The 15169-nt window shown below is 36.4% G+C and overlaps 1 protein-coding gene across 1 annotated transcript; it reads left to right on the forward strand.

Moving 5' to 3' along the window:
- ppm1aa (protein phosphatase, Mg2+/Mn2+ dependent, 1Aa) lies at positions 1-12656 on the forward strand. Its single transcript, XM_030126807.1, has 6 exons — positions 1-380; positions 1328-2181; positions 2273-2390; positions 3140-3251; positions 3395-3452; positions 7625-12656. The coding sequence occupies exons 2-6, from the start codon at positions 1345-1347 to the stop codon at positions 7652-7654; spliced, it is 1155 nt and encodes a 384-aa protein (XP_029982667.1). The 5' UTR covers positions 1-380; positions 1328-1344; the 3' UTR covers positions 7655-12656.
- Positions 12657-15169: the final 2513 nt, after the last annotated feature.

Below are 15169 nucleotides of genomic sequence, written 5' to 3' on the forward strand. Positions count from 1 at the left end.
CTCTGTAGCTAAAGTTAGCTAGCAAGCTGTCAAGCTGTCAAGTGGAGAGGCTGGGACAAACGTTTCAGCTTCCCCCTGGCTTGGCCGCACAAAACTCGGCCTATAAATTCCCTAGAAAACCTTTTAGAATATACTTTAGATCGCCAGCTGAGATAATGTAATTCATCAGGGGCGTACGCAAAGAGGGACCTCCGCATTTATACAAATTATATGCACTGAGTCTTGAGTGACGACTGCTCATTGCTAGCTAACTGGCTAGCTAGCCTAGCTAAACCACCGCAAACAGCCAAGTTTCGTCGGTGTACCCGTTCTGGTGCAAACCACAACTAGTCAGCCCTGGTCACTGAGGCAGATTTCGTTCCTGGTGTATTGGAAATTTGGTAAGTCACGAATTGGTTATAGTTAAGTTACCAACTGTTGATGTACGTTGGTTAGTTAGCGAACCTAGCTCTGTTAGCGTGTAGCGATCGTACGTTAGCTAGGCCGTGGGCTCTCCTTGACTCAACGTTACCTTAGCAAACATGGAAGAGGGAGGCCTGTCAAAGTTAGCTCTGAGGGACAAGGGTCAAGGCCCGCACATTTATTTGGGTTGTGCTTTGGACTGGCCATAGAACCAACTTTTTCACCCGCAAATACAACAGCACAAGCTTTCCTTACATAACAGTTACATGATGCAGATTAGCTTACTGCAGCGTTAGCATTAATGCTGGATTTGTCAGATCCCCTGATATTGTTTTTGTAGTGGTTATCGAGTAATATATGGTCAGTCGCTTAGCAGACGATAGCTGTGCAGACATGTAACGACACCTCAAACTACTTTTAACCTTACTAGCTAGTGTGTTGAAGTGCATTGAGAAGGTCAGAGAGATGCTGCCCAGAATTGTGTGAAAATGATTAAACTTTTGTTGTTTTAACGATAAACTTGACTATCCAGTTGTCAAAGGGCGTTTCAGTTTAATTCACGCTAGCAGTGTTCCCAATGTGTAGCCAAATGTGTACACGTCTACTATTTTTAGGTTTAAGTAGGGGGCCTGAGCTCAGATCTATGATGCTAATAATTTGTCATAAATGGATGGAAAATGTACTTTCTCTCTTTACCCAATACGTGAAAAATGTATTGCGTAAAATCTAAAATCCCACTCTATACCATGGATACATGTAGTAATTTTAGAAAAGAATATAGTTTTTAATATATTTAAATTAATATAGCTTGAATCAAATCTGAACATTTAAAGACCCTGTAGTTGTTTGTTGTAATGACAGTGCTTACATTCTGGCATATCTTGTAAATGGTTTTATTTTTCCCCTTTGAAAAAATGTATTGCAGGTTTTAAGAGGGACACAATGGGGGCATTTCTGGATAAACCAAAGATGGAAAAATACAATTCCCACGGTGAGGGTAACAGCCTAAGGTATGGTCTGAGCAGTATGCAGGGCTGGCGAGTAGAGATGGAAGATGCACACACAGCAGTAATTGGTCTGCCTCATGGTCTTGACCTCTGGTCATTCTTTGCTGTTTATGATGGGCATGCTGGCTCTCAGGTCGCCAAGTACTGCTGTGAGCACCTGCTGGAGCACATCACCAGCAACTCAGACTTCCAGAGTGCTCTACAGGAGGACCCCTGTGTAGATAGTGTGAAGAATGGTATTCGCACAGGATTCCTGCAGATTGATGAACACATGCGAACCATCTCAGAGAAGAAGCATGGTGTGGACCGCAGTGGATCTACTGCAGTAGGTGTGATGATTTCTCCAACCCATGTCTATTTTATCAACTGTGGCGACTCACGGGGACTCCTCAGCCGGGGTGGAGCGGTGCATTTCTTCACACAGGATCACAAACCCAATAACCCCCTGGAGAAGGAAAGGATCCAGAATGCCGGAGGTTCAGTCATGATCCAGCGAGTTAACGGGTCCCTAGCCGTGTCGCGGGCTCTGGGAGACTTCGACTACAAGTGTGTGCATGGGAAAGGTCCGACAGAGCAGCTTGTCTCTCCTGAGCCAGAAGTTTATGCAATAGAGAGATGCGAGGGGGAAGATGAATTCATTATACTAGCATGTGATGGCATCTGGGATGTCATGGCCAATGAAGAACTGTGTGACTTTGTCAGGTCAAGGCTAGAGGTGACTGATGATCTTGAACGAGTCAGCAATGAAATTGTTGACACCTGCTTGTACAAGGTATGTCCTCAAAACCCAAGCTGATATTTTGTACCTTTTTTGCTATCATTGTTAATATAATCATAATTTTTGTTTCTTTACTTCTTAACAGGGAAGCCGAGACAATATGAGTGTTGTGTTAGTCTGTTTTCCTGGGGCCCCAAAAGTATCACCAGAAGCAGTGAAACGGGAGGCAGAGCTGGATAAATACCTGGAATCCAGAGTAGAAGGTAAGGGAAAAGAAGTAGATTTGGTAATCACAATTTGAATTGGGTAACAAATATTGGAAATGGAATATTTAGATATGAAGCCCTTTTAAAATGCTTTTTTCCTTATTAGGCTACAAATATTTACATTGTGCAATTTGTGTAAAGCCAGGGAACTAGAAGGAAAACAATGACATCCTGTGATTTAGTTATAGTTACTGAGCATATAAAAATTTGGGAAAGAAGAAGACATAAAATAGGAATACAGTAGAGTATGATCAATGTCTTTAAATGTTATTATAGTTCAGCATGTGTGTTATGTAATGTTTGAAGCATTTTAATGAGCATTTAACGTCTTGGGCTTATTCTTGAGAAATGAAGCATGCATATTGACACAACACTGTATGTATTTTATTAATGCTGGAAAATGTTAAACATGTTCTCTATATTTCTAATAAATTAAAATAAGGCTACAGGATTTTTGTGAAAAAATATCTCAATTATTGTGGACAGTTTTCCATCAAATTTCAGACTATTTGCTTGGTTTTCAAGGGAAATGCACAATTCCTTGATGAATTATCAATTGAAATGTTACTTTTTTTAGCTCAAACACACACATTTTAACATGTATTAAAAATTATTTTATATCTCTACGCCCAGTGTCACTGATTTCCAAATATCATCATTAAAGTGCAGCCTTTTGAGATTTTATTATTGCACAAGTTTTCTATGTATGGGTTCTAGTGAAAGCGTATAATTTTGTTCTTCAACAGAGATCATCAAAAAGCAGGGTGATGAAGGAGTCCCAGATTTGGTTCATGTAATGCGGACGTTAGCGTCTGAGAGCATCCCTAACCTCCCTCCTGGAGGCGAGCTGGCAAGCAAGTGAGTTTTGTGTTCAGAAGTACTGACATTACTATGAAACAAAAAAAATTGTTGCTAATTTTTCAGTATTTTTTTAAAAAAATTTTTAGCAAAACACTGTCTAACCTTTCATATGCTAATGTCATATATGTGTTTATGTTTAGACGAAGTGTTATTGAAGCGGTATACAACAAACTCAACCCTTACCGAAGTGATGACACAGTAAGTATTCCTGCTTGTCTTTTAAAATGTTTGTAACTTCATGTCAGTGTGCCTTGTTTGGTGCATGTATGCTTTTTGGTGCGGCCAAAGGTTTTATGCATGTTATTATTAGAATACTAAAAATGAACAATCGAATGGGTTGATAATAATTGTTAAAGCTGTAATGAAATGTCCAGTTAAAGCACCACTAAATTCCTGTACTCCTACAATAGTTCTGTATTTGTGACATAGGCAGAAAGTAATTAATTGTTCCCCTAAAAGAGTACCAGTCATGCCTTAGTCACATCACAGTTCATTCTGAAAAGGAACACTATTGCAGAGTAGGTTTTGTGCCAGAAAACTTCAGTCTCGTACCGCATGGGTTAATTTTACTAATTAGAGCTCCTTAAATCAAATGGAAGAAGAGTTAATAAGTGGAATTGTCTGGTGTTTGTGTGTATAGAATTAAAATGTGCATTCCCTTACACAGCGTTTAAAAGGAACACAGCTTATCATTCGTTTGCATGCACACAGGCTGCAAAGCTCTTACCCTCATACACTCAGATATTGTGCTTTTAAGTTTTCATCAGATAAGCTCAGTGTGGGTCAGCTGTGTTTTATTTGTGTATATCATCTTGTCCTTGGCAGTGGGTATTGTCACTTTGTATCAGTAATTCATTTTTGTATCACACTGGATTTTTTAAATTATTGCCACCACATCGAATTATCTTAGAAATTAGGGTACGCTCAAAAAGCTGTCAAGACCCTTAACTTTTTCTGTGTTATGTGGTGTAGCTTGAAGGCAAAATGATCTAAATTCTTTTTTTTTATTGCCACTAGTCTACACAAAGCTGAAATTAGATGTTTTGAAATGTTGGTCATGTTATTCAGGCTAATATATAGTAATCTTATTTTTTCAAAAGAGGCTGCAAACAATTGTCACTTCTTCTAATTCAAGATTTCTGGGCATCAGTTGACTTAAACTTAGCACCTTAAATTCAATTTCAACTCAGTTTTATTTGTAGAGCCCAATATCACAACAAGGTCACTTCACAGGACTTTACAGAATTTGTTGAAATGATTAAAAAAAAAAAAAAAAAAAAAAAACAATGAAAATAAGGAAACAGTCAAATAATTAGTTGAAAATAGGGATAAATGAATGCACAGATGTGCCACAATATTTTACAGTTAAAAATGGCATATAAATTGTAGTTAAAACTACTTACAAATATACAGCTTTGGAAATAATTGATAATGTCAAATTTATTGTTATTGAGGAGTATACTTAGTGAATATTTTATACATGTTTTATCATATTTTACCTTAAATTTCCACACAAGACACCTCTGATGACAAATGTTGACTTTGTTTCAGATGTCTTAATATTTCCAAAGCTGTATTTAACATGTCGAGGGATTGATTTTACACTAAGTAAAATAATTATTTATATATTTCTCTGGTAGATGTGTATTTATTATTAAAATTTTAGCATTGTAGCGTCACCAGATTCTGTAAAATACTCTATATTTGGACCCACATATATTTGGACAACTTTGCTGTTACAAGCAAAGAAATATATGTATTTTGTTAGAATGTTGCATAATAGCACATTGCATAGTGGTTCCAGAGTTTAGTGGTTTTTAAAGCAGACCACAAAATCTTTTTGCTCTGTGCTTTTACTGTTCACATGGTCTTTTTGCAAACAACAAATACAGTATGCTGAATGCTTCCTTTTTAATAGATTTTAGGGTATTCTTTTTGTCACCTGTTTTTTTTTTTTTTCTCCTATTGCTTTGTGAGCGGTCCATGTCTGTATGGCTTGGCAGGTTGCCTAGTTTGGTAAGACCTTCAACAATTTCGGTCTAATTGTAAAGGATATTCACTGGGGAATGTAAAGCTTTATGTAGACACAATCTCAAATCTGTGACAAGAAATCCCAATAATTGAGTATGAATCAGGCCTTTAGACCACAAAATACAGAAAAAGTCAGCAGGTAAATGGGAACAAATAGATTATTATTGTGTACAAAGCAAACAGTATAGCAAAAAAAAAATCTGTGTGAAAAGATATCAGATGTAGTGAGGAACTGAATGACTGCATTCAGGTTGAGGTGGCGACAGGTCAGCTTAGTGGAATATTTTTCTGTTGCTTGTTTGTGACTTAACCTTGAAGTCTCTGTGGTAGGTATTTTACATTACTTCTGTTGGAGTGATGATTTTCATCAGAAATAGTCACACTCTACACAAGTGGCGTACGATTTCTCTCAGAAGGCTTTTGTTTTTTGAGTATTGGTCCAGAAAGAAAGAGGTGGCAGTAATAGAGCAGGAGCTCATGGTCAGACCAAGTGAGCAATTTCACATAATAGAATCAGTATATTAACATTTTTAATAGTGTTCTATAGTAACAAAAAAAAAAAAAGAAAATCTTAAGAACATAGTATCAGTTGTGTTTATTATTTCTTTTCTTAATGGTAGCGGTATATGAGACTAAAAAACAAGGATAACCAAGGATTTTCTAACAAAATAAAATGGAAAGACTACACATTTTCTCACAAGAAATGTTAAAATGTGTTACTTTACCAGTTTTACGTTCATTTTATTTTGGAATTCTGCTTTTCTATTCCGAAATCAATATTTTTTGTACATAGAATCTAAAATAGTAAAACTCAAGGTCATAGTTTTGTGATAACTTAAAAGTTAACTGAAAGTAAATGGAAAAGTAGAAATGCAGAGTGGAAATGTTGTGAGTACAGGGTTGCAGATTAATAGAGTTTAAATGTAATAAATGTACTGTTTTGAGGACAAACAGGTAGAGTGATGCTGAAATACTATTTTTTTTCCCATCTGTGAGCAGTACATCATGGATTTCTAAGAAGCTTTTTCTAAATGGTTGGATCTTGCTATAAAGTTATTGTGTTGAGTGACAATCAAAGATGCTTTAGATGCCGAGTTACCAAGTGCTGTACTTTCAAGTCTACTGTAGATGTATGAAACATTGAACTAATAGTCAAATGCAGGTGAAAGTTTTTATCTGCAGGCAAAAATGGTAATTGTAAAGTGTGAATGTGTACATGTGTTGTGAAAAAGCACAGTCAGGGTTCATCTGGTAGTTGAGTTCAATGGAAACGCCAGCTGTGAAGGTCACTGCAAGTAAATGGCATTTTCTTTGTTGTGACACTTTCAATTCGAACAGTATCGGATATAAAAATGGTGTTTCTTTCAAGTACTTTATAGCCACTGGTAGGACCACAAGGATTGTTTAAAAAGTTCTTGATGTATCCTGTCTGGTATTCACTGTCACACATTTATGCGATAAGCCATCCAGGTGACATGGACGTTTTATGCTTTTCTTCTGTAGCTGATAATTGGTGACCTTAATGCTGGTATTTTAACTTGTAATCTTCTTCTCCTCAGTCCAACCAACCACCATTAGTTGTGTAGTTCATGGAAATAAATCTCCACAAAAACTGTTATTTAAAAGTAGTTTTGTGGGGATACTGAATCATTTAAAATCCATGAAACTGTTTCAATAGAGCTTAAAAACAAAGCGTATTTAGATGTTTGTCATGGGTCTAATTGGTAAAACCATCTTAAATGTACTCCAGACTTGAGTTGTTTCATTTAATTGCTGTATTCTTGGAAAGGACTGACTCGTGCACCGGAAACATCATGGGCACCAATTATCAGGAAAAGCAGAGTTGCACAGGTTGACCATATGATTTTACACCTGCCATCCAAATAGTAACATACAGTTTTGGATAGAATTATTAGACCATCAATTAACTGCTGTGGTAATATCCGATATAAAATGACCTTGAATTGGTTTCTTGATTGATTAGATGTTCTTAATTTATGTTACATGTCACTTTAAATACAGTAGATTTCCGTATTAAATTTGTAACATTTCATTTGTCTTTTGACAGATTTTTACCTGATGTCTGACTTTTCACTACTGTGTCACATTGGTCTAATAATTATTTCCGAATCTGTATATCTGTAGATTACACAGGTATCTTGTATATTTACAGTAGAATCAAAAAAGGGGCCTTTCTACTTTTCTGTCTGCTCCTGATGATTTACATCTATCAGTTTGTTTCATAATTTTTTTTAGACCTGTCCAGCTATTAATAGAAATCTCATGGATATGAGAGCCAGAGTCTGAAGGGTTTTTACTTCCTCTCCTTTCTTATCAAGGACTCTGCGTCCACAGACGACATGTGGTAACACAACCTCCTACCACTAACACAGCATAGAGTTTACAAACCACCATCCTCTCAAGACCCACAGCAGCTCAGCTCAGCAGTCTGTCTCTCCGTCACTCTGAGCTATTGGTTTCTAAGAAGGGAATTTCATGGGAGGAGGAGGAAGAGGAGGAAGAGGAGTTGCATGCACACAAACCTGGAATAGTGCAGCACCAGTCCACTCTGGAGTTCAGGATCCCCACCGTCTTGTGTCCCATTTATGTTCAGCCACCTTAATACTCTCCTCTAAAGTAATCCATAACAAGTGAGTCCTCAAGGTTTTCTTTCTTTTTGTTAAATAATCAGCTTAAGTAGTAAGATTTTTTGCTGTAATTAATTTGATTCACATTTCCTTGTGTGTGTGTTTGTATATTTCTGTTTTTGTGAAGTGCAATTGTCCTGTACAAACAGCCTGTATTTAATGCAGCTTGATTTTAAGTTAAAAAATGAAAGAAATGAAAAAGAGAACCTTTTATGCACTATCTGCCTTTTCCTGCTCTTCTGGAATTCTAACAAATGTCTATTCAGTGAATATTACTGCTTGTCCTCCAGGCACAACGTCTCTGTGCTTTTACTTTTCTTTAATATTTTTTTTTTTTTTTTTTTTTTTCAGTTAGTCTATGCTCCTTTAAGAAACGGGTAAATTGTATAGTTGACAGCACAGTAAGCTCTCTATATCACACCATTTAAATCCAAATTATTTTTTCCCTGTGCTTTTTTTTTTTTTTTTTTTAATTGTATTTTATTTTTGTAAGTGATTTTCTGTACATGCTCATAATAATGGTTTCTCAGTCATTTTGGAAGTGTGAAGTGAAAAAAATGACCTTTTTCATTTCTTCAAGGCATCTGATAAAAAAAACGACAAAAAAAACCCCACCCCCCTGTTAACACGTTTGTCTGTGCAAATAGATAATTGCCAGCGTGCGTGGGTGCTTGTGTGTATGTAAGTGCGCACGTGTGTTTGTGTAAAGGCAGATCCATATGTGCAGCGCAGTTTCAACAATGAAACAATTAAAATTTGCTAAGGTGATCCAGACACCACACCAGGCTGGAGTTTTAAGGGAACTGCTGTCCCAAAGGTTATCCATTCATTTGCCCTTTTTCAGCCAGTGTTTCATATCATGATAGGCTCTCACTAAGTGTTGATAGCAGGGTTTACATGCTGTTACGCTATTTGAACAATTTAAAGCTATATATCAGAACTATACCAATCCTGAGATGACACAAGTAGCTCAATTTACCCATGGTGCACAGTGGTTTGCAGCTAATTCACCCATTTATGGTGTCATATTAAAATATCAGTTTCATTATATGCGTTGTCACCAGTGCCCATTGTGGGTGCCATATGATATATGATCACTTGTTTCAGCTTTATGACAGCCTATGCCAAGTTTTTTTTTTCTTTCATGAGATTCAGTTTTTGTATGTGGTACAGATAGAATTTTAGCTTTTACTTTTAACATTATCTGATCATCTGACTGATGTGAACAGTTTAAGCACTGACTATTTTAGACAAAATCACTCATTACCAGTCGGACGATAGGAGAAACTGCTGACTCTTAAACCTCCAAGATTAATACACAGGCTTTTTATTTGGACATTCAGACCAAGAACAAAACCGCTATCTGCAATGAGTTTTCATGGTTGTATAGCACCTTTTCATTCCCATTGGTTTCCCTCTGCTTAAAACCTTCCCTCCCCCCCGAGCACCACAAGCTGAGCACAATACAGTTTGCTGCTATAGTGTATGATCTGTGGGTTGATTTCTATTTCTTTTCTCTTTTCAGTTAATTTTCCCTTTGTAAAGATTAATAGTCACTGACTAAATCTGTATTTAACACACAGTAGATATTTTTCTTGAAAAGAAATGGTTTTATTTCAGATTTATTTTCTGCCTTTTTTTTTTTTTTTTTGTCTAAAATTGCATTGTTGGAAATTTATGTATGTATATATTTTTGACTTAAACTTTAAAGGAATAAATCATGTCGCTTGAGCTAGTTTTTTTGCCATGGACAAAACGTGATTCTGGTTTGTCTTGGGATGCAAACAAAGGTAATAACTCTAAATCACTGTGGTGTGTCTGTTCTCCACTGAGGGTGTGAACAGGTTTTATTATAGAACACACAAGTGATGTACTAAATTATCAAAATGACAATCCTAACTATTTCACTGCATTTGGGTTTGTGGTATGTACTGAATTTTCACAAATGTATAACTACAATCTTGAGTTAGCTGCTTTTTAAATGTGCTTTGTGGCAAAAAGGGCCAAAGACCACTCAGATATTGTAATTGCCTAAAAGCATATATATAATCTAGTAATTAACATTTTATTAAGGAAAGACTGATTAACTTGGCAGAAGATCTTAAAAGTATGCAGCCTTTGGTGTTCACTTTATTTTTTTTAGGTTTGTAATCGGTGCTGCTTAAAGATCCCTACGGAGTTTTGACCACTGGTGAGACTGTAGAGACGTGTTCTGGTGACACATGATCCACATTTTAGCTGATTGCAAGGGCAGTAATGTGGATATAAACAGTTAGTGGTGGTTATTTGGCATGAACACACCACTCCACCAGTGAATTAAAAGACACTGATGTAGACAGTGAAGTGCAGTGAAAAACAAGATAAAGGTAAACGCATGCAGAATACATCAGATATGCCAAGAGACACTGAATATCAGCTCCATTGGGTGTCTTTAAACAACCACAGTCACCCTGCTAACACACAAAGAACAACCAGTCATGAATAGTAAACTACTGAAGTGGCATCCTATTGAGTGACTGTAAACAAATCTTTAACAAATGGGGAAATTGACTGCAGTCGTCGGAATGAAAATATAGTCAAACATTCACTCGAACAGCACAAACTAAACCGCGAAACATTGAGTCTGTTAATTACACAGTATTGTATTGCCTCCACACTTAACTGAAAACTCTCTGAAACAAGTTTGGCCATGTCGGGTTAAAGAAAAAACTTGCTAGTGTGTTTATAAACGCCTTTTTTTTATTTGGCTGAGCAGTTTGTATTTCTGTAATATTTAATTTTTGCTGCGCTGCTTGAACTTCACTAAATGTCTCTCTTTACCAGTCCTCTAGTCGCAGCTGCTTGTTGCAATCCTGTAAGTGTTGATCTTAAGGTGACATTTCATGCTATTTTTCTTCAAGCTAAATAAGGAACAAGCATACTGTGTTTATTTTGCAACTTGGGGCCATTGTGTAATCTTAGATAACCCTCACACCCTCAGACTGCCCTGCACTTGCCCCTTGTGAATTCTGCAGTTCCCATCGTGGTGGCCCTTAAACAATGCTGGTTAATGAAGCTTTTCAGTTCTTTCACCCCCTGAAAACAACTAATGTAGACTTTAATATTCAGAATTGCTGTAGGTGGAATGTTTAGCAGATATTGAAAGTGGCTTAGCTGTGATTTGTCACATCTGGGTGTCTCTACTTTTTATGTAAACTATCCATCCCAACGTAAAATGAACAAAAAATATATCCATTTATCTTTTAATTTTTCATGAAACTGAAATACCTCATGACATTTATCAGAAGTGTTTTTACTTCATTTTTTTTCTTTTCTTTTCTTTTCTTGGTCTTGTATTTTGTAGATCCCCACTGTTCCGAAAGCAGTTTAACGGAGACTGACTTTTAAAAGAGCAGAGTTTCTTGTGGTTGTCCCCCAAAACTTCTGATTTGTTTCGGAATATGTCTGTGCCCATGAAAGTATTTGACTGAACTATTCTAACATTAACAAAAAAAAAAAGTAATGGTCAATGAGTGACTACTGCAAATTATTTTAGTAATTAGAAGCACTATTGGCCTTTTTATAGAAGCAGACCCCCACACACACAGTACCCATATATTATTAGCAACTTCTCCACTTGTGTGATGCTCGAAAATCTTGAGATGTGTTAAAAATTGAAAGGTTCTAGAAATGTGAGATGTGTGATGTAATAGGTGTAACTAGATGACAGTCAAATGCACTGATCTGTATAATCAGCTTTTTCCTCAGAAAAATTATTGTAGAAAACAGATTATAAAGCTATTTACGGAGTTACCTTTGGTTGCCCGGAATGCATCCTGTATATTGTTGTACAGAAAACTACCTGGCAGATGTGGAAGAGATTTTTTCTTGCGCCCTCTTGTTGTGGCGTCTACTGTGTGACCCTTAGCAGTGGTGGTTTATTTGTCCCCTTATCGGGTGACCTGAGCATCACTTAGCTGACCTTTCTCAGCTCATAAATAAGCTCACCGATTTGCCTTACCCAGTCTCATAATGCCCCCTAAAGTACTTGTTCAATACAAACACTATGAGGTGTAACGCTGCTGCTGCCGTTCCACTCTTGTAGGCTCAAAAATGTCTCCATGTTAGGGTACTTAAGCTATCAACAAAGTGACTTTGTCCTGGTTTTCACAAGGTACAACATTTAGAACATTAATGGTGTGTATGCTCTTTGTTTTTCTTTCCATATGAACCCTTTTGAGTCTTGATCTTGAAAGCATATTTAATTTTTCACTGCAGATGATGTCATACTTTTAACAAATGCAAGTGTTTTAACATGGTAACCTTGTACGCATTCGAAATGTGCATACATACATTCATGTCGGCTATATTTATGATTACATTCAGAAATAGCTTTAGAGTGCTGTAGATAAGTATTGTCATTGTTGATTCAAATGCTTCTCAGAGGCCTCTGTGAGTGATTTTACAAAGTTCAATAACTGTATATTTTGTATTATGTTTTAGCTCCAAAGGAATGGCAGAAAAAAAGAAAATGTTTAAAAAAGCTTTGTTCCCTGAACTAAATTGTACTATTTGTGTTGTCGATTGAACAAATTGCATTCCTTGCTTGTGAATTGATGCATTTCTCTCCCTGCTCCTTAAATTTTCTCTCCTTTTTTCCCCTCCTTTCTTTCATTTTTTAGCCTTTGAATAAAATTTCTAGTTTGCAGAATGTATTACTAAATAAATGGGTTGTCATCTTGTACCTCTCATTTCATCACTTTTTATCCGTTTGCACAAGGGAAACTTTATGTGATTGCAAAGAAAAAAAATACAGGATGGGTGAAAAACAGACTTAAGGGAAAGGCTGGACTATATAACTGAATAGTACAATCCTTTTCAGTGTCCATGCTGTAAAAGGAGTAATAGAAGTTGTATTATATCCAAACATGCTTGGTAACAGCAGAAAATCTTAGTTCAATAGCGTTATCGTATACTGACGCTAGAATATGGAAGTGCAGACTGTACAGAATGACTGTTTTTTGTTTGTGTAAAGAATTTTGTGGTAATCATTCAACTTCAACTTTTTTTTTAATACTTGTGTCCTGACAAAGAACCCGTAACTTGGAATCTGTGCCAAACGTGTCTCCAAAATGATGACCTTTAGCATTACATCGGCATATGCAGTACTGTGCACAAGTCCTAATCCAACATTAGGTTTGTTGGTTCAGTAAAAGTTCTAATGACCACACATATGCATTTGTCTCTATTAAGTTCCAATCTGGATATATTTGAAATATGTACAGCAGTAAAACAAAAGTTTCAGGTTAAAAACAGCATCTATTTACCAATGTGGTAGTATTTGGTGTGACCTTCACATGTCTTTAACCCTTTTATTCAGACAATATGAGATTTATTGCAAACATGTTCAGATGTTTTACACCAGTTTTCATTCAACATGTTAGATGTTTCTAATTGTTTGTGCTGCTTCTTGTCATGGGGTCAGAGGTCACATTAAATAGTGACTTTAACCTTTATAGCCCATTTAATTCAGTTTTTGTGTGTCTTCTAAGGCTGTGCACATATTTCCTGTAATTTCTTGCTGTATCTGAAGAAAAAGACCATGAGAAATAAATATGTATGCCCCTTTAAATCCTGCAAAAACAACAAAGCTAAAAGTGATCTAAGACTTTTGCACAGTAGTGTATTACATCTAAATGACAGTATCGACAGATAGCGTTGTCGTTTGCTGTCAACTGACCATGAAAGTACAGACTGTACAGAATGTTTTTTGTTGTGTGAAGGATTTTGTTGTAATAATTCATCTTCAAACATATGTTTTTTATACTTGTATCCTGTCTTGACAAAGAGACTCAGAATGTGTGCCTTCATTTCCTCCAGAGTTGTCAAAAAAAAAAAGTCAAAAATCCAGGTTTCTCACATTATCAAGTTGCAGATTTAGGCTTTAACGCGTGTCATGTAAAAGCTCCGGTTGGTATATTATAATTGAGCCATTTCAACGTTGCATGTTCTGAGCCCCGTGATCCCTAAAGCACGGCGTTGTGGACTTATCTGGATATCAGAGTTGTGTTCGTCTCCCGTCCTCTTCTGTCAGTGTGTGGTGAGTGCATGGAAGGGGCTTGAGCTCAGAGGGTGGGTCAAGCCAGTCCACAGCCACTGGGATTAAGAACCGTGGGAGGGATTACTTTAAATGTCAACATAATGTCATGAGCTGTGTTAGAAGGTCAAACGTTCAAACGGTGCTCAGTGGCGAGCAGTTAATAGATCAGGTACAATTTAGATTGTTGTGCTTCCTGTGATGAATGGACAAGCATGCTAAAACAGCCCAGTATTTCTGGACTGTTTTTCATCAAATATCTAGACTTTGTGTGTGCGTGTGTGTGTGTACTGCTGGCTATACAATAATTTGACCCTAGGGGATAATAAAGTACCTTGAACCCTTGAAACTTTGAGATACTTGAACTCTGAGTAGCTGATTATTTCACAGCCTCTTTTGCTCAAGTAATCCTTCTTTACTTTGACTCCTAAGTGCAAAAACATCCTAATAGGGTTAACCTGCAACCAGAGGGGGGCAGTGTTAATAGCTTGTTGACAATTTGTTGAAAGTTAATTGATATAGTTTCCTTCAGTTGTTTTTTTTAACCCTTTCATGCACGAATTATGAGAACCTTAATCAAGATTTTTTTTTCCTGAGTGTTTTTATTCCTCTTTAGGCATGAAAAAAAACAATGCGATTGAAAATGTTCTTATGAAAAATAAATAAAAATAAAAAAGTAAAAAAAAAAAAAAGTATAATAATAAAGAAATTTTCTTATGAACCTATTTTTCATGAAGTTGCAAAAATGTCCACTTGGACACCATGCGAGTAATTTTTGAAGCAAAGAAACATGTATTTACTGATAAATTGTGTGAAAACTATTGGGGGGCGGGGGGGTGCTTGTGATTCTGGGGGTTTATGCTCAGGGGAGATCTACACAATGTTACCAATTCATGTCAGAAAAGATATGTAGTGTCTTAAAACTTTAATAAAGATATGTGTAAAAAAATAAAAATCCATGAATATACAAGAGAACAGCTGTAGAATAACTGTCCACTGTAGTGTCTGCTATGCATGAAAGGGTTAAGCATTTCAAGAGCATTGACTTTTTAGGTATTTAGTCCTAATATTTAGGTGAAATTATCTGTAAACAGTTTAAATACCTGAATACACAGCACAAAATGTTAACTCCACTGTATTTTTTTTATACTATTTGTTTT

The sequence above is a fragment of the Sphaeramia orbicularis genome, chromosome 22 (genome assembly GCF_902148855.1).
Source record: "Sphaeramia orbicularis chromosome 22, fSphaOr1.1, whole genome shotgun sequence".
NCBI classification, from domain to species: Eukaryota; Metazoa; Chordata; class Actinopteri; order Kurtiformes; family Apogonidae; genus Sphaeramia; species Sphaeramia orbicularis.